General features: G+C 42.0%; 4 protein-coding genes across 14 annotated transcripts; 1 reads left to right on the top strand and 3 right to left on the bottom strand.

The window, feature by feature from the left end:
- Positions 1 to 2,531: 2,531 nt before the first annotated feature.
- On the bottom strand, positions 2,532 to 4,373 carry LOC105448938 (WD repeat-containing protein 74). The gene is made up of 7 exons (XM_011687829.1): positions 4,207 to 4,373; positions 3,949 to 4,108; positions 3,651 to 3,746; positions 3,253 to 3,559; positions 3,059 to 3,156; positions 2,756 to 2,954; positions 2,532 to 2,665 (listed from the first exon to the last, which is right to left on the bottom strand). The coding sequence occupies exons 1-7, from the start codon at positions 4,259 to 4,261 to the stop codon at positions 2,570 to 2,572; spliced, it is 1,011 nt and encodes a 336-aa protein (XP_011686131.1). The 5' UTR covers positions 4,262 to 4,373; the 3' UTR covers positions 2,532 to 2,569.
- A 154-nt stretch (positions 4,374 to 4,527) lies between these two features.
- LOC105448939 (D-glucuronyl C5-epimerase) lies at positions 4,528 to 8,384 on the top strand. Of its 5 annotated transcripts, XM_011687832.1 has the most exons (7): positions 4,529 to 4,697; positions 5,314 to 5,697; positions 5,882 to 6,020; positions 6,134 to 6,262; positions 6,344 to 7,057; positions 7,148 to 7,335; positions 7,420 to 8,384. In XM_011687832.1, the coding sequence occupies exons 3-7, from the start codon at positions 5,889 to 5,891 to the stop codon at positions 7,949 to 7,951; spliced, it is 1,695 nt and encodes a 564-aa protein (XP_011686134.1). In that variant the 5' UTR covers positions 4,529 to 4,697; positions 5,314 to 5,697; positions 5,882 to 5,888; the 3' UTR covers positions 7,952 to 8,384. The 5 variants fall into 5 exon arrangements, with proteins under 5 accessions (XP_011686132.1, XP_011686135.1, XP_011686133.1 ...); XM_011687830.1 differs by having other exon boundaries at positions 4,528 to 4,697; positions 5,314 to 6,020; XM_011687833.1 differs by having other exon boundaries at positions 4,528 to 4,782; positions 5,314 to 6,020.
- Positions 8,385 to 9,297: 913 nt separating this feature from the next.
- Positions 9,298 to 13,162, bottom strand: LOC105448937 (neurogenic locus Notch protein). Of its 2 annotated transcripts, none has more exons than XM_011687827.1 (7): positions 12,889 to 13,162; positions 12,025 to 12,310; positions 11,810 to 11,938; positions 11,236 to 11,409; positions 10,684 to 10,937; positions 10,315 to 10,537; positions 9,298 to 10,046 (listed from the first exon to the last, which is right to left on the bottom strand). In XM_011687827.1, the coding sequence occupies exons 2-7, from the start codon at positions 12,122 to 12,124 to the stop codon at positions 9,676 to 9,678; spliced, it is 1,251 nt and encodes a 416-aa protein (XP_011686129.1). In that variant the 5' UTR covers positions 12,125 to 12,310; positions 12,889 to 13,162; the 3' UTR covers positions 9,298 to 9,675. The 2 variants fall into 2 exon arrangements, with proteins under 2 accessions (XP_011686129.1, XP_011686130.1); XM_011687828.1 differs by having other exon boundaries at positions 12,025 to 12,239.
- A 940-nt stretch (positions 13,163 to 14,102) lies between these two features.
- Positions 14,103 to 18,817, bottom strand: LOC105448936 (polyadenylate-binding protein-interacting protein 1). Of its 6 annotated transcripts, XM_011687822.1 has the most exons (10): positions 18,652 to 18,816; positions 18,297 to 18,552; positions 17,325 to 17,489; positions 17,073 to 17,248; positions 16,514 to 16,687; positions 16,227 to 16,421; positions 15,958 to 16,064; positions 15,645 to 15,870; positions 15,147 to 15,556; positions 14,103 to 15,025 (listed from the first exon to the last, which is right to left on the bottom strand). In XM_011687822.1, the coding sequence occupies exons 3-10, from the start codon at positions 17,470 to 17,472 to the stop codon at positions 14,938 to 14,940; spliced, it is 1,524 nt and encodes a 507-aa protein (XP_011686124.1). In that variant the 5' UTR covers positions 17,473 to 17,489; positions 18,297 to 18,552; positions 18,652 to 18,816; the 3' UTR covers positions 14,103 to 14,937. The 6 variants fall into 6 exon arrangements, with proteins under 6 accessions (XP_011686124.1, XP_011686125.1, XP_011686126.1 ...); XM_011687823.1 differs by having other exon boundaries at positions 16,514 to 16,675; positions 18,297 to 18,817; XM_011687824.1 differs by having other exon boundaries at positions 17,355 to 17,489; positions 18,297 to 18,817.
- Positions 18,818 to 19,025: the final 208 nt, after the last annotated feature.

The following is a 19,025-nucleotide window of genomic DNA, read 5'->3' as shown; positions in this document are numbered from 1 at the left end:
CCCCCAAATCTTAATTACTGATCTTGCATAATAAGTAGATGCATTTTAACACGCCGCTCTACACGGAATGGACATGGTCCTTTTAAGTTCTCAGACATTATTTCTATTGATTGTGTAGAAGTCGTCGAGTATGTCAAAGCTGTATATTATTAACACGTATTGTTAAAGCACAGATTACAAATTTATGTTTCGGATTATATCTGTAACATCTCGAAAGATTGCCTCTCTCTTTTGTCCTCTGTTTCAACGTTTCATTTTTAATGTACGTATTTGCCAGAGTCACGCAAACGTCGGGGAGTATAAAGCGACCGCTCTGTACAAAAGCTGCAAAACCTTTCTTTGGCTTTTATACTAAAGAAATCGTAAGCTACACAGAACTCTCTATCGAAACAATAAGACAGGATTATATTTCCCCAAAACTGAAGTGATCCACTAAAATAATTTTCTATTACGATACGACTATATAGTTTCTCTTGAATATTTACGAGAAATAGATATGATGGAATTGTATGAACTAATTCTTAGTTCACACGAAATTTTTATGCACTTGTGTCCATAAATGACAAGTTAAAATTGAAAGAGTCGAGACGTGATACACTCGTTTATTAAGATTTATTCGATAAATCGGATAAAAATACTCGAGTTTTAATGTGATACTTGACCAAATTCTACATATTGTATAATTGCTGACGATACGCGGACTGATATATAGCAGCCATCGATACCGAAATAAGATTTTATAATTGTATCGCGAGCCGTCTTAATTAAGAATACTGATGACTTACACGACTTATGAATGAAAACATACATTCTTCGATCTATTGCTTTCCATCCAACAGCACGTTTGGCATTAATTTTACTTTAGAATAATAAATTGGCAGATATGTCGAATTCTCCGAGTATATAGAGATAGCAAGTGAAACGAGCTTTTGTATAAATCCAATTGTAATTACTACTCGCGTCATTCGTGAGAGAAGAATGCAAATTATAATATGACGGAGTTTCAGGGGAATTTGTATAATGTCGTTTTGCACTCTAAAGAACGAGTTCTTTAATGAATCAAGAGAAACATTCCTGTATAGGGATACGACTCATTAAGCGAGATATTTTTCCAAAGCATGCAGTTCTGCATAACTTCGTTGCGAAGGCGAGTATCGGCCAGAAAAGTCCTGGAGTAATATAAAATGTCCTTTAGTTGGAATATTGGTTGGAGCATGTAAATTCGAAACACGTTTGACGCGGATCTTAATCTCTCTTTTTTTTTTTCTTTTTCATACATAGAAACGCAGGTGACGGTAATTATACTCGATTTTGAAGGGAATAGTGCCTGTAAATGTAGCGAATGTATTCCTAGAGACACGTTCAATTGGAATACACGTATATATAAATAAATATATATACTATCTGAGATGTAAGCGCAGTGTCGGGTTAAGACAAAAAAAAAGCTAAACATTAGTATTAATTCTTACGGGAGGCGTAGTGTGAAACGAAGATTTTTGTACAGCTGAACAGTACTATTTAATGTGCTGTAGGCGCGTGAGCGCGTTGTTTCGTTTTTTCTTTTTTCTTTTTTTTTAGTACAAAATGCGTTGCAATCGTTGTGAGAGAGTTGCCGCGCGTTCATCTTCTACTTAAAAGATACTAAAAAAGATTACGCTGTAACATACCGGCAGCGTGTACCGCGCACCTGGCTTCGACATAACTTGTTACTTGTTGAGAGCACAGTAGAAATTGTCGAGGAATATATTTAGCTTCTCTTCATTCTACATAATATTAGAGGGACGAGTGAGAGCGGGTGTGTGTGTATGCGTGCGTGCGTGCGTGTGATGTTTGTGTGAGAGCGAGGGAAATAAGCGATTGAATTCTGTGCGCGCTGCATCCAAGAACCAAAATACAAGCTCTATCGAGATGCGGTATTTAATGATAAATAAACTGTACAATAAATAATATAAATGCTTGTGCATTACGCGTAGTCATAACAGAAAAAAAGCGACGTTAGCGTAACTACTCCCCCTCCCCCCCTGCTCCCTGTTCAACCTTTGTTGTTCCTTTTTCGATATTTAAAACGAGAAAACAGCTTGCCGAGTAAAAGAAACATTATACTGTGATAGAAATGTCTTGTTTAATGATCGCCTAAATTTCCGTCGTTTTAAATGTCATTTTTTTTAGTGCTAGATTAAAAAATGCTGTCTGTCCATAATTTAATGTGTTAAGCTTTTGCGCAGAAATGTATTTTATTAATTGTTTTCGGAACTTTCACGTAAGAAATATTAACAGAGATTCTACGTAGAAACATTATTAAAGGTGAAAAGTATACTTGGCGCTCTTTTTTATATCTTCGATGTCTTTTTTAGACCTTTAGATACTTAACGCGCCATAATCTTTTTTTTCAGCTCTCGCAAGCTTTTGTTGAGAACAGCCTATCAGAGCAGAGAATTGATGCATCTCAACAACAAAAAATTGCATAATTCGTAATACAGAAGAGACGTGGAAATGAGGGAATTAAAGAAAATCTTTGCAACACACAAAAAATTGCTTTAAAAATTTTTTGTTCATATAAAACTTTACGTTAGCTATAAATATCTTCTGTGTCGTCCTCGGATTTCATTTCTAAAGTGACATCCGACCTCATTATTAAACACGATAATTTCGACGTTAAATAAATCTGCAACATAAAATGATATATACCAATCAGACATATTTGCTTTGAAACGCCGTGGTATTTCGAGGAAACTATGTAAAGCACAGGACTTACGCTTTTGAGAAGTTTTTTCGTATCGATATCGTGTATCCGCAGGTATCTATCGAGGCCGACACTCGCGACGTACGGTTTGATGGTGCAAGCCACCCCGGTCACGCCACCGGTAAATCCTTTGTACGTGTTCAGCACGGTGCCCGACTTTCTCAGATCGACGAGGTTCAGCTTGCCCTTGGTCGAGCCCGCTATGACGTGACTTTGGGAGATACGATGAATTAACAATGTGACCGATTTTTTTTTGTATAGTTATCTTTAAATGATGCTTTCAAGTGTCCTAACGATTTTATGCACAAATCTTACTTTTCTTTGGGCGCGACAGCTACGCAGGTCCAGGCTTCATCTTTCACCGTTAAGTTTATCACAGGACGTCTTTGGCGACGTCGATCGTACAGAAATATCTGTAAAATTATATATGCGTCAATAATAACGATTTTACGATTGTAAATTATGTATATAGGATTAACTTGACAAAAAAAAAAGAAAGTGTTCCTCACCTGCCCATATTTACCGACTGTGACCAGCTGATGACCTCCCGGCAAGAAACATAGATCTACTATCGAAACAGATGTTCTTAGGTTCAGCCAGTCGTTCGGAAGATTCTTCGCCTGGAATATTTCCTTCTGCGTCTCCAAATCGTACATCTTCAGCTTGTTCTCCAGGTCTCCTCCGGTCGCTATCGTATTCCTCTGATCACGCGAATGGCACATTCTGTTCAGGTTACATCCGGCGTTCAGCAATACCTCTCCTTTTCCAGCGGACCACGTGCATACCTCCCCGGATTCGACCGACGTCAAAATGTATCTAAATAATAAAATCGCAGACCGTTTTATTAGGTCCAATCAACATTGATGCGCCGTGAAATGCGTGTCGTTTCGCGTCGAGACGATCTTACTTGCCGTATCGCGATATTCCGGTGACGGTTCCGTTGCCTGTGTTGCAAGGAAAAGAATCTGTGAGTATTGTGCTGTCCCAGTCGAAGATCTTCACTCTGTAAAAAAATTGATCGTGCAACCGTCGTGTCAAATTATATTATTTATCATATAAAAATCATATTTTATTCATGAAAACATATGTGAGATCATATTTTGTCGTGAGAAATTATACTTTATCAAAATCGTATCTATTCTTCGTGGAAACATGAAAGTAAAGAAAGCTCTCTTAATTTGCTGCGAAAAATGACTGGACGTCACCTTCTCTCGTTGCTTTTCTTTGCGCCGCAGGCGACCAAAATCTCCCGTTCGTCGTCGTCGCCCCACGCGATCCTGGTCACCCAGTCGCTTTCATCGAGCCGGGTTATGCTTTGCAAATTTCTTACTTTAGTCTCCGTTTTCGTCGCTCCGATACTTATTCCTGTAATTTACATTTTTTACGTGTGTAATATTAATATAAATTATAAATGGGGACTGCCAGTTATATGCATAACTTGCAAATAAACACATGGGGATTACCTTTGATAGCGCCAGACGTTGCACCCGCGATCACGTCGAGCCTCTTTTCAGTCATGATGATTAATGAATCTCAAAGTATTTTTATTGCACGGCACAAATTCACGGTTTTACGGGCACGTGCGCCTCTCTCGAAGGGAAAGTCAAAGAAAACAGGAGCACAGTGGCACACCGCGAGCCGCGTCTCGAGAGAAGCATGTGCGTGATGCGTCAGCTGTCGGCTCTCGCGCAAGCGCACGACCGCGTCCCGAGAGTACGCCACTTGTTCGGAATCCGCCGCCGCGATCATATGTTGCGAGTGTTGTAACCACAAACCGTCGTGGCAGTCGTGGATCGTGGCAACTTGCACTGTTTAACCGTCCCGGGTTAGGAACGGTGGGACGGGCACTTGCGACAACCGGGCGAGGAGGGGAACGACGATGTAACTGCGCTTTGCATGGCGTGCGAAGATTTTTTCAGATGAATCTGCATGAAGCATCTTCGTCGGATCGCCGGTAATCACCGATTCGCCATTCGAGCAAGAACGGTTCCCGTCCGGGGAAGCTTCGCGGAAACGCCGAGGATCCGTGAGACCTTATGGTAGCTTCCGACCAAATTCCGATTAATGTGTGTGAGCGGTAATTTAATTCCAATTAGTTCAATTTACTCGCCAGTACCTGCACTATTTTGTTAACACGCGAATTAGGATTAATATTTTGTTCAACACACAGACAGTAAGATTAGATAACTATAATCATATACATAGTTATAACTTTTGCCTTGAACAAATCTGGTTCAATTTATCGCTGATTTATTAAATTGGAGTTTGGCCAAGGTCGCAGAAACACAGGTCGTTCTGTGAGCTTCTCAGAAACCATAGGAATGCCGCAGATCAATCGACTCTACTTTCTGTAAATTTCTGAATTTTCCAAAAAAATATCAAACCACCAGCTAGTTCATAATTTCTTTAATTCTCCCTGCTCTTTGTCTCATGGAGTTGATTGATTTGCCTTCTGAAACGCTCATTTATCGTCAGATTTAGCAGAAATACATCCAACGTTTCTCCTTCATGTATTAAGTATATGTCATGTTTACAATGATGATCCTTTCATATGTGTATCATGTGTGCAGTTGAAGTTTCGGTCGCCCGCCATCGTCGCAACAAGTATGGGTAGCTGCTGATCTTGCAGCAATTCCGGTTTCCATGCGGCGATGACGGCCGCGAGGAAATGTTTCCATGCGTCACACGCCGCGCTTCGGAGGTGCACCCCCAGGCAGGTGGCTTAGCCACCGAGAGGCTCGACGCACTGACGGCGACCCGACGCTCCGTACGAGCCTGTTGGACATCCGAGAGGATGTTCACGCGTCTCAAGTCTCACCGTCGGTAGACGATAGCTGATTGATATCGACATGCCCGGGGAAACGATCTCCAGGAGGGATGGGACGGCTCAGATCTTGAAGGCTCTTTGGAGATGAAATTATAAGATGACGAGCCGCTCGTGACATCCGTGTCGCGTAAGAAATTTATCTGACGATCTGGATAATCGCATAGTTATAATAATTAATTTTCTCGACACTTCTGTCAATAGCTTATCAATCTATCACATCCGTTGTCGTTTTTGAGATTCAATTAGAATATACATGATGCATAGTAATTGTTTATACGGAGCGTGCTGAGGTATGTTATTAATATCGACAGGTTTTATATGATGATGCGACTGAACTTCAAGACAACCTTGCTCGTACTGGTTGTCGCAACACTGAGCTTTCTACTTGCGTCGTGGAATAATTGTGGAAGCCTGTTGTTTCATACGGACTGGAAGACGAAGTATCACAAGGCAAGACAGATTTAGAACTTACGTAATATTAGCGATAGCGAACGGATTTTAGAAGCGTGTTAATATTACTTCGAGATAGGACATGCTCTTACATGTTATATGTTTCGATGCAGGATCGTTTAAACACAGAATCGGGATACCAAGAGATAGATTGTCATATAAACGGCGATTACTCCATAGGATGTCGCAAAGAGGGCGACGAAGTGTATATACCATTTTCATTCATCCATAAATACTTTGAGGTCAGTTGAACTGTAGATTGTTAGCGTTAGATTATACTACGTTTCTGCATTGCGGTAACTTGTGTGTACAAAATATTTTAGATTTATGGGAAACTAGCTACTTACGACGGTCTGGAGAGATTCGAATGGCTGCACAGTTACTCGAAGATCGTGAACCCCAAGGGAAAGTACGATCCCCGTGGTGTGTTTATGACCTTTGAAAATTACAACGTCGAAGTCAGGGATAGAGTCAAGTGCATCAGCGGCACCGACGGCGTGCCGATATCGACGCAATGGGAGAGCCAGGGGTACTACTATCCCACGCAAATTGCTCAATTTGGATTATCGCATTACAGTAAAAATCTAACCGAGCCCGAGCCGCACCGAAAGATCGTTGAGGATGCCGATAAGGCTAAGCAGAGCTGGAACGTCCCTCAAGGTTCGGTGATGAACAGAGTGTACGACAAGCTGGCCAACAGTTACGCCCTGAAATTCGCCACGCCGGAAACGAGCACGTCCGGGATTTCCCTGAAGCTGGATCACGTATTGGACTTCGTGTTGAAATGGGATTTTAATATCAAAGACAACGGAAGTGTCACGGTTGTACTGCAGTCGAGGGAGAAGAAGGAGATGTACTACCTTCATTACGTTACCAACAACATAGTGTTGCATAATTATAATAATCACGTGTACTATGGAATCGGGCAAGCTAATCATCAGTGGCGACGTCTTACCAGAGACCTCGTGGTTGACCTACAGAAAGGTCTTTACTTGAATGATAAAAGTAGGAAGAAATTGCCCCGGTCCAAATTAAAGGTAAACGTTCGTCCGAAATTTTACACGATGATCTTGAGGAATTTTTTAGAATAATTTTTTTAACGAAAATCTCTCGTTCGCTCATTTCAGGTAGTTCAAATTACTTTGTACGGCTCCGGTATGATTGACAATATGACATTATCAACTAGCGAGCACATGGAGCAATTTTACGACGCGGCAAGATGGTTCGTCGCCAATCAGAACGTCACGTCCGGCGGCTGGCCGAATCCGGTCAGGAGAAAAGTAGCGTCTGGAATGGCTATTCTCGAGCCCGGATGGTAACATTTTTACATATGTACATATTAACTGTTTATATTAACAGCTGGGGCTGATTCTACGAGAGAAAAATATGTGGATTACAGGTATTCCAGCATGGGCCAGGGTCACGCGATATCAGTGTTGGCACGGGCATATTACCATTCCGGGGAGGCGAAATACTTACAGGCCGCTATCAGAGGCCTACGACCTTTCAGACTGACGTCCGCTAAGGGCGGGGTGGCTGCGCTGTTTCTAGGCAAATACGTTTGGTACGAGGAATATCCCACTACCCCGTCGTCTTTCATACTCAACGGTTTTATTTATTCGCTCATCGGTCTCTACGATTTGAAGAGCATAGCGATGGGTAAGGACGCGGAGGAGGCGACCAGACTCTTCAATCAGGGTATGATATCGTTAAAGAGCATGTTGACGTTATACGACACCGGCTCGGGTACGACGTACGATTTGCGTCATTTTACACTGAAGACAGCACCCAACTTAGCTAGATGGGACTATCATTCTACTCACATTAATCAACTTCTCCTTCTTAATTCTATCGACAACGATCCTATTTTTATTACGACCGCGGAGAGATGGATCGGTTACATGAACGGCAAAAGAGCGGCGCACAATTAACCACATATTTAGAGACAGTACTCCATCTCCTGTGTATTTTTGTTTACACTTATTTATTTTAAGTTATTTTCATTCTTATTTTTTTATACTTTTATTTAAATCATTTTCATTCTTATTTTTTATACTGCAGATTCATTTTGTCGACACTTCATGAAAATATAATATATACTTTAATCTTTTCTTTCACTAGATTATAAAAGAAATATTCCTTCGTATAATTTTTATTTTGTATCAATCATAGTCGTAGTCGCGTGAGTGAGTAGAATAGCTGAAAAAGTGCGAGCGTGTATGAGATCTAAGATTAAGTGCAATCTGTTAATATTATGTATAGAAGGACTGTAAGAATAGGAGATTTGTGTCCTTAATATACAAGACGATTTTTAATTATATATCGATATATATATATATATATATACATATAATTATCTTTTTTTTATTTAACATTTATTTTATGTATAATGTTATTATATTTTAGTATATTAATGTTTTATATAACATAATTAATTCATATATAAATATGCTAATTATATTTTATTTTATTAATTTAATATAATATTTAATTATATGATTATCTTTTATATGTAAATTCTTATATAACTGTAAATTAAATATGATAGTTATATTTAATTTCATTTATTTTTCACTTATTGTATTTTTAGATATATGACGGAATCGTCACTGTACAGAATTATAATTTTTTTTTTCGTTTATTATGAAATCTGGAAAAATATCTCAATTTAAGTAAATACCTTATTTACTACTATTTAAATTGAAATAATACTTATAATAAGTGTAAATACATAAAATTTCAATAGATTAATATCAAATATCGATATACAATTAAAAATCATCCTGTATGTATTTGTAAATAAACTTTTGAAGAAGAACCCCCTAAACACTTGACATTGAAGCAGGCAATGTCTGTTTCAAAATTAATAAACTTTACATAACGGTGCTGCCAATAATTAACATATAGCGTGATTCTTTCTTAACAATCACGACATATTGTATAATTATACATAATACGTAAGAGAGGATTGTAATCATTTATTTTTTAATAGCGGCAAGTGATTTTTCGTAAATTTCTCAACTAGTTTTATATAATAACTACGGACTTGCACTCCCTGCGAGATATAAATAATGTTAAATTATTCAATAAAAAATTATTACGTTTAACCAGATAAAATGATTTAAGACTTTTGTAAATAATATATTGCATCGCATTCCTTCCGTTTTTCTTTTTGCTGTGAGATTTGTAAAAATTTACGTTCGATAAGAATGTGCAGCGGAAAGTGGCATTTGGAATGAAACTGAAATAGGCAGGAAAAAAAAGATTCATCATCGTACAGGGATCTTGATACTGCAGCATAAATCGTCATGCTTCTATTTTTTTTATTAAGAATCGTAACTATAGATTTTCGACCAGCCGCAGCATATAAAACATACAGAACACTTTTGCGTGAGATCTACGGTGAACACGATTATTTGGAAGACGTAATATTATCAGCGTAGCGTTACGGAAAATATATATTACTCTGTTACACGACCTGCGTAAGGAATTAGGCGGTTAATTTCTCTTTCTACTCCCCGGTTTATTTCTTCGCGAAGGTACGCCCGATTATAGAATTGGAATGCGAAATTACGCGGTATTAAAAACGGTTGAGTATTTCAGACGTGGGTTCCGGTTTTTTTTTGTTGGATTTTTTTTCTCTCTTTTTGCGTGACTAGTAGTAGCGGTAACGGTAGGCGCGGCCGTAATTGTACACCGATTTACTCTCGATCGGGTTACAGGTGTACAGGGCGTCGCCCCTGGTTCCCTGCGGGCACGTACAGACCGCGATGTGACGTCGGGGCGTGCACGTGGCGCTCGGGCCGCATTCGCGGCCGGTGCACGGGTTCCTGCACGTGAAGTCGATGCACGCCCGATTGTCCGGGCATTCGCTGTCGGTGAAGCACTCCCCGCGCTGGCAGCTCGTCAAAGCGCTGCCGATGTAGCCGGTGGGACACGTGCACACCGGCCTCTCCTTCCCGGTATTGTCGTGGCCCGGCGTGCAAATCGCGTTAGCGCCGCAGGGATTCGGCTCGCAGAGATCGCCTGAGAACAGAGATTTTGAGATGATTGTTTTTCTCCATCTTTCTTACGTCGTCTCACAAATTTCTATACCAATAGAAATCGATAATAATAATAATAATTTCTATATATTATAGAAATCTATATTAATATATTATAAAATTGCTATGCTATAGAAATCTGTGTGTCGTCTTCTTCTTGGATATTCGCTAGTGATTAACTGGTGCAGCCAAGAAGAATACGATTCTGGCGTTCTAATTAACGTTATATTAACGTTATACTAATTTCTTACGTGGTTCGAACGGTCTGCAGCTGACGAAAGGATTGCCGGTCATGTGTTTCGGGCAACTGCAAACGGGGGTGGTGCCGCGTAGGTTGCAGTCGGCGTTCACGCCGCACACGCCGTCGCAGGGATTCACGCATTTCTGATAGAGGCAGGCGGGCTTGTTCGGCGGGCACTCGGAGTGGGTGGTGCACTCCGGTCGGCATGCGATTAATGGATTTCCCGTCCATGTCTGGAACGGAGAAGCCGATTGATCCAACAGCACTCACATACACACACATACGTCATCTCGTCCCGTCACCGCTTAGTCAGACTCGCATAGCCTTCAATAGTGGAAACCGTAATTCTCTATCGGGATAAAACGCGGAGGCGTCTTACTTTCGGGCAGGTGCACCGCGCCTGATGATGGATGACCTCGCACTCCGCGCTCTCGCCGCACTTGCATGGACTCTCGCATCTGTACGACGACGAGCACGCGAGGTGATGAGGGCAATCGCTGTCGCTCTCGCACTCGTGATGGCAACCGGCCAAGGGCGAGCCTCGGTAACCCGGTAGGCACGTGCAGACTGGCACCTCGTTGATTACCTCGCATTGGGTATTTATTCCACACGGGCTCGGCTTGCAGGCAGCTTCTGTATCGCAACAAATGTCTTTGATAACTTGTAACATTCTTCTCGAAGAGAATTCTAGGAATTATTTTATTATCATATTTATGTATTAAATTTAACTCTTTAATTATTATCACGTTTACATTGAATTCTAAATTATTTAAATTAAGGAGAGGAAGAAAAATAGAAGCGAATGTTTGAAGAACGTAAAAAGACTTCTGAAAAGCGTGAGAAGCATTAAGAAACTATTTAAACACAATTTTTTTTCGTAATGTCTTTTAGGTGTTGTGTTATTTAGATTAAACGGTGAAGCTCTACGTACGAGGGTCGGCGATTTGACAACCCGAGAACGGATCTCCGACGTATCCTGGTATACACTCGCAGGTACCTATGTGATTTCTGGTCAGGCAGTTTGCGTTTGATCCACACAGACCCACGCAAGGATCGACGCACCTGTTGTTCGTGCACACTTTGTTGTACGGGCAGTCGTCGTTGACTGAAAACGTGACGAGGATGCTAAAGCAGCGTAATCGAGTAATACACCGCTTGGGCCAGATTAAATTGCAACACCAAGAAAAAACATGATATTAAAGACGAGATATCAAAGTGACATTTAGATTATTTACGATATACAAAGAGGATTTAGAAGCAGATACAGCCTGGTATTTTTTACAAGTATTAGCTCATTTGCATTTATTCTACCATGGCCCGTCCTTACAAGTTTCGGTTCAACATGACGCGTTTTCTTTCCGTTGTAGCAATTTTTAACGGCCAGCAGCGTGTATAAAAATAAAAGCTGCAGGTATAGCTCCGACTTAATTAACAAGAATTCTGCTCTTCCACGAATAATTATATAATGCTCGCGGATCTCGCTTCGTTTTTTTTTTTTTACTCACTTAAACATTCGACCCGCGTGCACCGCGCGAGCGGGTCTCCCATGTGTAGATTCAGGCACGAGCACACCGGCCGCCCCTCGCTCATCGTGCATCTCGCGTTGACGCCGCACGTGTAGCTGTCGCAATTTCCTACCGAGGACGAAGGGTCGAAGGTGATTCGACAGGCACGCTTATGGTTTTGCGTAATAACAAGGAGACAAGGAAGCAAAACTTACCGGAAAGTACCCGCGACTGGACGTACTGGACGTAGTGGCTGCCGCTCACCACCGCGGTGAACAGGAGCAGGAGCAAGACTGTGGCTTGCGAGTACTGCATCTTGCCGGAATTTTATCTGCCGAAAGAGATGAAGTTCTGACGATACAGGCTGGAGGAGAACGCGCTATTCTCGCGATGATTCTTCCCCTCTCTCTCAATGATGCAAATCGGAGCTCTGCGTAAATTCTTCGAGTTAAGACGTGACTTCTCCTTTCGTTTTAAATCAAACAATTCGCTTTCTTGCAACTATAAAGATGGATAAAAGATCGTCTCGATTATTTATAAATTAGAAAAAGGCGATTTGCGCGAAAACGAAATTTTTTTTCTTGCGACTAGAGATGAATAAAAGATCACAATTAATCAAATTTAAAAAAAAAGCGATTAATAACTGGAGAACATTTTTGCTCGAATCCTCAAGGCGGAAACGGAACGCTATTCTTACGACGATTCGCTCCTCTAATGACGCAAATCGAAAGCTCTGCGCAAATTCTTTAAGTTAAAACGCGACTTCTCTTTTCGTTTCACATCGTTAAACGAAACAATTCGCTTTTTTTTTTGCAACTGGAGATGGATAAAAGATCGTCTCGATTATTTATAAATTAAAAAAAGGTGATTCGCGTGACATGCACCGATTTTTGGCTCAAATCCTCAAGTCTGCTAAGTGTAAACATGTACACGTTCGCATTACAATGCAAAGAAACAACGAGTAACGAGCGCGACAAGTAATGCAAATAACACCGAGTAATGGATAACGTATGAATAAATGCATGAAGATTTGCTCGAATGAGCCGCGACAAAAAAGTTAATCCGTGTAATGTGCCCACCTCTGCCCGCAACTTGACGCTCGGTCGAGGCGCGTGGAAGACTAACCGATCAGCCGCGATCGCGGATAGAATCGTAGATGTGACGCGAGGACGATCTCTCGGGGGGCCCCACCATCCCGCCGACCTTCAGTCCCCCCTTCGAAAACTTCGCCCACGCACGGCCCTGATTGTTTCCTCCAAGGTATTCGATAAATTTCGCCTACGTATTTATAACGCGTTTAATTCCGTCTTTTTTTCTCGCGCCTTTTTTTTTGGGACGTAATTGGACGAGCATTACGTGCGCGTCGAGCGGGTTTTCCGCGCGGCCTGATCGCGCGCGCGCGCGCGCGCGGCGTTAGCGCGATCGGAACGCACGCACGCAATTATCCGTCCATCCCGGCCCGAGAATTGCCCGATAATGATATTCCATATTCGCGTGCACAATACAATACACACGTAATCGGTCGAAACAGGTATGAGTAATCGCGCGGCTGCTGCTGCAGCGGCTTCGCATACACGTGGAGCGTTCCGCGCGACGAGGGCACCCTTTCGCGCCAAAAATGGATCCTCGCGGACACGCGGTGTTGTACGCCCGATCCCGCTGCAGCGGCGACGGTCGCAGTAAAAAATCCGATATCCGGCTTGTCGGACACAACTGTCGCGGATCGCAGTCCGTTTTCGTGTCGCGCGCGCAGCTTCTCTCCCCGTCACGCTTCCCCGAGCCCGCGTGAATATGCTAATCTAGAACAAAAATGTAGACAAAATAAAAGAAGCGAGAGAATGCACAAGTCGCGTATGATGCAAATCGCCGCGCGAATAAAATTATGGTAATCCCAGTATCGCACCGCCCGAATGATCGGATCGCACATTCCCGTTTTTATTGTCGTTTCGCGCGAATAGAACGCACGACTCGATGTCGCAACCTCGAGACGAGAAACATAATTAATCGCATATTGGTAAGGCTATCGTCGAAAACCATCATTTGCCTCGGTCATCTATAAACGTAAAATTCGTCGAATAAACTCGGTATATAGACGCGAATTAATTCCGCGAAATCGATCTGTTTAAAATCGCTCACGCGAATAGGCGAACGAAAAATCGATTTATAAAAACATATGTCTCTCTTGGGAAGAAATGTAATTCTACGTTAATTAAGAATATGGAGCGATCTTGAAAAAGCGTTATATGCGGAATTAAATAATTAGCGTTATACCTTCCAAATGTACAGGCAGTACTTATATAAAACTCTTGTCATGTATTTAGGAAATTTCTCGTATAAATACACATATAACTTTAAATAAATGCAAAATACACATATATTTGCCATATGGAACACATACCTATGTACAGGGTTGACCATCGGAAATAGAACGCTCGAATAAAAACGCTCTCTTAAATGTATGAATAAACGTGCGCGCGAAATAGCGATTTAGATCTCTTAGCCGTTTTCATTCTAGCTTTTAATATAAATTAAATTAACTTTATACTTTTGAATGTTAGCTAAACGACGTGAAAGAGAGAAAAAGAGAGAGAAAGAGAAAAAGAGAAAGAGAGAGAGAGAGAGAGAGAGAGAGAGAAAAAGAGAGAGATGCGTCCTTGGAATTCATTGAAAACGTACGATTTTGAGAAAGAATTCCTTCTGCATTATGCTCGTTTTTTTTTCAATTATATAAGTTTCGTCCTTAACACTTTTTTTCCCCCTCGCGTCCAATGAAATGGATTTATTCAAGCATTCCGTTTCAAAGTGAACCACTCTGTACGCTACATATATATATATCGGTATTACTATTTATGTACATGGCGGATCTCTATGAATTTAAAATTACTCGTGTTTGGTGCACTTCCTTTTTTTTCCCACAGATCAGATGCAACGTACATAATGGCTTTGTCCTACCTTTCGTGATATAGATTATCGGATACTTATAATGTTTACGCAGTCAAATCCAAAATCTCCATCTCTTTGAAAAATCACAAAGCGTTTAAACAAGACATTCGTATTTATTAGCTCGGGCCGGAGTACAATCCTGTTTTGTGCGAGACTACGTCCGTCTACTCTCCGTCTTGGACTTTTTATTTGCACTTCGCATCTCTCAAGAACTCCTCGTAAGCGGTCGCGATTTCTTCGTCGTAATTGTCGTCGGGTTCTTCTTCGGACGTCCTGTACACCATAATAATGTTAGTACACACGTAATCGTTTGCTTTTTTAAACCGAATACTGTCGTCAAAAGACTTCTTTCACATTTAATTAAAAAATACAGATACGAAGTGTTACAACGTACTCTTCGTCCATATGCTCCTTTGCATGCTGCTCGAGAAATTCGCTCTCCTCCGCGGACAGAATCTCGCCGTCGGGACCGTACATCACGGGCTGGTCGGGCGGCTGCATTCTCTGCGGCGCCGGATGCTGTATTTTTAACGGCGAAGCCTCCGTTTCGGTTGAATTATAATTAGACGCGCCCAGTTGGTCGGACTGTCGCTGGACGTCGTTAAACAGCGCATGGCTTGACCCGGACATATCGCAATTGGACGCGCTTCTGCCCCAATCCTTTCGCAACTCGTGGACGCTGTTCACCATGTTTCCCACGTGCGTGTCGACCTGCCCGTTATTCACGAGCTCCGTAAGCGCCCGCATCATATTCTCCATGTCTTTACTCCTGCTCTTATCCTTCTCCAACACGTGACCCGCCAACTGCGCGTCAAACACGTTAGAATACAGATTAAAAAAAAAATCGAATTATGAATTAATTATCGAATAATCGTCATTACAGGCGACGTACTTTGAGCGCTTGGCATATATATTTGACAGAGCTCGACGCTGGTCTCTGTAGCACCTTGGTAATGAACGACACCAAGAACTCGCCTAAGGTGAAAGCATAAGTTTCGTCCATCTGAGCGACCAATTCCGCTAGAAACAGTATTAACCCATTGCACTTTCGTTGGTCCCGGTTCTCCCCGGATTGACTAAGCCATTCGTTTTCGAGTATTCCGGTCTCCCATTTACATCTACAACATAACGACACACCGCCGATGTATAATAAATTGTATCAATTTTTAATCGAGTCGTCGTACGTGTCGTGTCTGTGGACTTACTGGAAGCACAAAAAGTCCCTGAACAGCTCTTTGGAATTTTTAAAGCTGGAGTCGAAATATTTACACCACCGGGCTCCATTATATCGAAAATTACTTTCGGCTATGGACTGAAAAGTATGTGAGATGTAAAGTCGATAAAGTAACACGCGTCAATTATATGGAACAAGGCAAATCTTGAACATCGCTTGCGAATAGAAAAGTGTCTTGCGCAAAATTATAAATGGCATACGAGTATGTATTCGCGGATAAGAGAGAAACTTCTGTATTACCCAGTCGATTATGGTTTTCACGACCAACTGCAGGCAACACATGTTTCCGCTCAACCGGAGCTTGTCCATAAACGGCGGGACTAGGTTGCTGAACTCGGCGGGGTTCATAATTAAAATGTTGATAATGTTGCTGAGATGCTCGTAGGTTTCGAGGTTGTAAGCCTCTTCCTTTTCGTTCCGTTGCCTCTCCTCTTTCTAAATCAAGTATCACAGATATAAATGTTGTATACAATGTGTAGCTTCTTATAACGAAGAGAAGTCAGGCTTTTTACCAAGCCATTACTCACATCGTCTTGACCGTATAACTCGTATGTATCGTCATTGTAAGTATCTGTATTCACGTCTTGTACACTGCATTGCTGCTCAAAAGCGTCTCCTACACCACTGTCATCAAGTGACGAAGGTACGGACACACTTGGCGGCATTTCGCGAGCTAATCTGATCCTGTCCTGTATGGACCTCTTTGGATATTGGTGGGTAACAGGAGAGTAAATAGGCAGTAGGCAGATTATTCGAAATCAAAGTAACGAATGTCGATGCAGTGATGCGCAACCTGCGGCCTGCTTACTCATTATAATGTCATATTTTCCATTTCACGCAAACAAAACTAATATCCGCGTCAGACTAAAGATTGAGATTGAGACTGCATTGGAATTTAACCAATCAAAGTAAAGTTCACTTCAACGTGAGATTGGTTTCCTTTCTTCTAATTATCACATCTCGATTTCAATCTTTAATCTGATATGGATGTAAATATTAGCCGGCTCGTAGGACAGTTTTGTAAATAGGTTTAAAAGACGTTGCGCCATCGCTGCTTTCGAGAAACTGCCAAGATAGATCACTTACGGGGGCCAGAAATACATTACGCTCTGCCGCAGTGGACTGCGCCGAAGACTGTGACATGTGAGATTGAGAGCGCAACACGGATCTCGGGACGAACTCTGCTGCCTGCGGCGACAGCGCGAATTTCTTTTCCTCCTGATTATACTGCGTCGTCGTTGCGGCCGTCGAAGAGTCGGATCCTGCGTACAAAAGGTTCTCCTTTAAACGCCAGCAAACGCTCGCGATTCTGCTGGAACAACCAAGACAAATGCTAACTTATACTGGATTGACTAGCAGTTGACGCACTGTGCGGCCGCCTGAGTCCTCCACCATCTGCCTGTGACCAAACACGATGTCCACGTCCCACGGCTCGTCTCACAATTTCCCCATCCCTGCTGGACTCCCTGTCTCCGAAGGAATCCATCGTCTGTATAAGCAAACCTGCCGAGAGTCAAGAATGAGATTAGATTGGATGAAATCAAGCTTGACGCTTGACAACATCCTCATCGAACATACTGTATATTTTCTAAATTATATTTTACAGCTTGTAATTTGGACGAAACAGCTTTATACGTTTGCTCTTCGCAAGAAAAGGGAAAGATACAGAGAAGAGAAAAGATAAAAATACAATGTAAAATGTGACTTTGGCTGTACTGTACACTTTAAAAATATTTGTTGTATACATACAAAACCGTTTGTATATAAATACACTATGTTGTGGTTACATTATCCAGCAAGAAATTCTGCTATATACATATATTACAGTCAGGATATTTTTACAAATTCGCACATAACGGCCCTTAACCCTTTACACTCCAGAATTCGCTCTGCTTTTTAAACAATTCTCAAAGCATAATTTTAATCGGCAAACTATATCTTTTGAGACTTTCAAAGACAGTTCCGACTGAGAAAGATTCTTTAGCTCCCACTAAATTTGCTGATTTAAGACAAAATACTAATATTTCTTGCTCATTCGAGCTGCAAGACGATGCACGTGAGTAAGCGAGGGACAAAAATCGATTCCACGTTGCCTGCGGCGACGTTTGCTTCACGCCGTGTTGTCAACGGCACTCGCCAAGTCTTTCCGCTTATTAAAGGAGATAATAAAGATAACGAGACATGATCGAGGCTCAGCGCCGTGGCTCCTCGTTGCAGGAGATACATACAGCGGCAGTCGCGACGCCGATTACCGCGACAAGCGCAATCAATTCGGCGACATTTGGGTCGCCGCGACGTACGGCAATATACCTTCGGAATATCGGGTTCACAGGTCGGTCGGCGGACTACGTCGAGTCGCGAAACGTAGCACGGACGATCGGTCGTTTCCAGCCGGCGAGAAGGCGCGAGGTATCCACGAGGACCGGTCACATACAGACATCGCAAAACATGCACTCCATCGGCCGCGTATCTCGCGCTCGCGCAGCAATCCGTGGCGTCGTCGTCGTCGTCGTCGTCGTCGTCGGGCAACGAGCGGCGCGAGATTTCTCGACAAAAATGGGACCGGCTGACACACGCGAAATCGCGAAGCGCAGAATCACGCGTAAATATGTAAAAGAAATTCGAATGTTCGAACGCGAGCCGTCTAAAGTCCTACGGCGCATACGTTACAGATTTTCAGTGCCTGCTCGCAGCTGTCAGCGTATTTTGAAACGTCCTCCGCGTATATGTTTATTTATGTCTTCAAACTTTTGCGATCTATAGTGGAAGTGGAGCTATGGAGGTAATTGAAGAGCATCGACATTATCGCTACAAGTTTTCGACCGCGGCGACGACGAGGAGACAGACAGCGATCGATAGATAGTCGCGGTCGATATATACATATATGTATATAGCGATAGATGGACGATAGATAAAAGAGTTTATTACCGTTCGAGGGCAAGCCCTCTAATTGTATAATATATGATACGGAACAATGCCCAAGACCGGAAATATCCGTAATCTGAGGACATAATTTTTTCGACGCAATTTTTCGAAAAT

Source organism: Wasmannia auropunctata, unplaced genomic scaffold, assembly GCF_000956235.1.
Source record: "Wasmannia auropunctata unplaced genomic scaffold, wasmannia.A_1.0 LD336078.1, whole genome shotgun sequence".
NCBI lineage: Eukaryota > Metazoa > Arthropoda > Insecta > Hymenoptera > Formicidae > Wasmannia > Wasmannia auropunctata.
This window is presented reverse-complemented; position numbering and strand designations above follow the sequence as displayed.

Coding starts and splice junctions, on each gene's coding strand:
- LOC105448938 (XM_011687829.1), bottom strand. CDS start 4,261: ATGACTGAAAAGAGGCTCGACGTGATCGCGGGTGCAACGTCTGGCGCT. Junction 4,109..4,206: donor AACGTCTGGCGCTATCAAAG/GTAATCCCCATG, acceptor TGTAAATTACAG/GAATAAGTATCGGAGCGACG. Junction 3,560..3,650: donor GGAATATCGCGATACGGCAA/GTAAGATCGTCT, acceptor TTTATTATTTAG/ATACATTTTGACGTCGGTCG.
- LOC105448939 (XM_011687830.1), top strand. CDS start 5,889: ATGATGATGCGACTGAACTTCAAGACAACCTTGCTCGTACTGGTTGTC. Junction 7,058..7,147: donor TGCCCCGGTCCAAATTAAAG/GTAAACGTTCGT, acceptor CGCTCATTTCAG/GTAGTTCAAATTACTTTGTA. Junction 7,336..7,419: donor GCTATTCTCGAGCCCGGATG/GTAACATTTTTA, acceptor TGTGGATTACAG/GTATTCCAGCATGGGCCAGG.
- LOC105448937 (XM_011687827.1), bottom strand. CDS start 12,124: ATGCAGTACTCGCAAGCCACAGTCTTGCTCCTGCTCCTGTTCACCGCG. Junction 11,939..12,024: donor CCAGTCGCGGGTACTTTCCG/GTAAGTTTTGCT, acceptor CGTCCTCGGTAG/GAAATTGCGACAGCTACACG. Junction 10,938..11,235: donor TTGTCAAATCGCCGACCCTC/GTACGTAGAGCT, acceptor GTTGCGATACAG/AAGCTGCCTGCAAGCCGAGC.
- LOC105448936 (XM_011687820.1), bottom strand. CDS start 17,472: ATGGATTCCTTCGGAGACAGGGAGTCCAGCAGGGATGGGGAAATTGTG. Junction 16,422..16,513: donor AGTTATACGGTCAAGACGAT/GTGAGTAATGGC, acceptor TACTTGATTTAG/AAAGAGGAGAGGCAACGGAA. Junction 15,871..15,957: donor AGGGACTTTTTGTGCTTCCA/GTAAGTCCACAG, acceptor GTTATGTTGTAG/ATGTAAATGGGAGACCGGAA.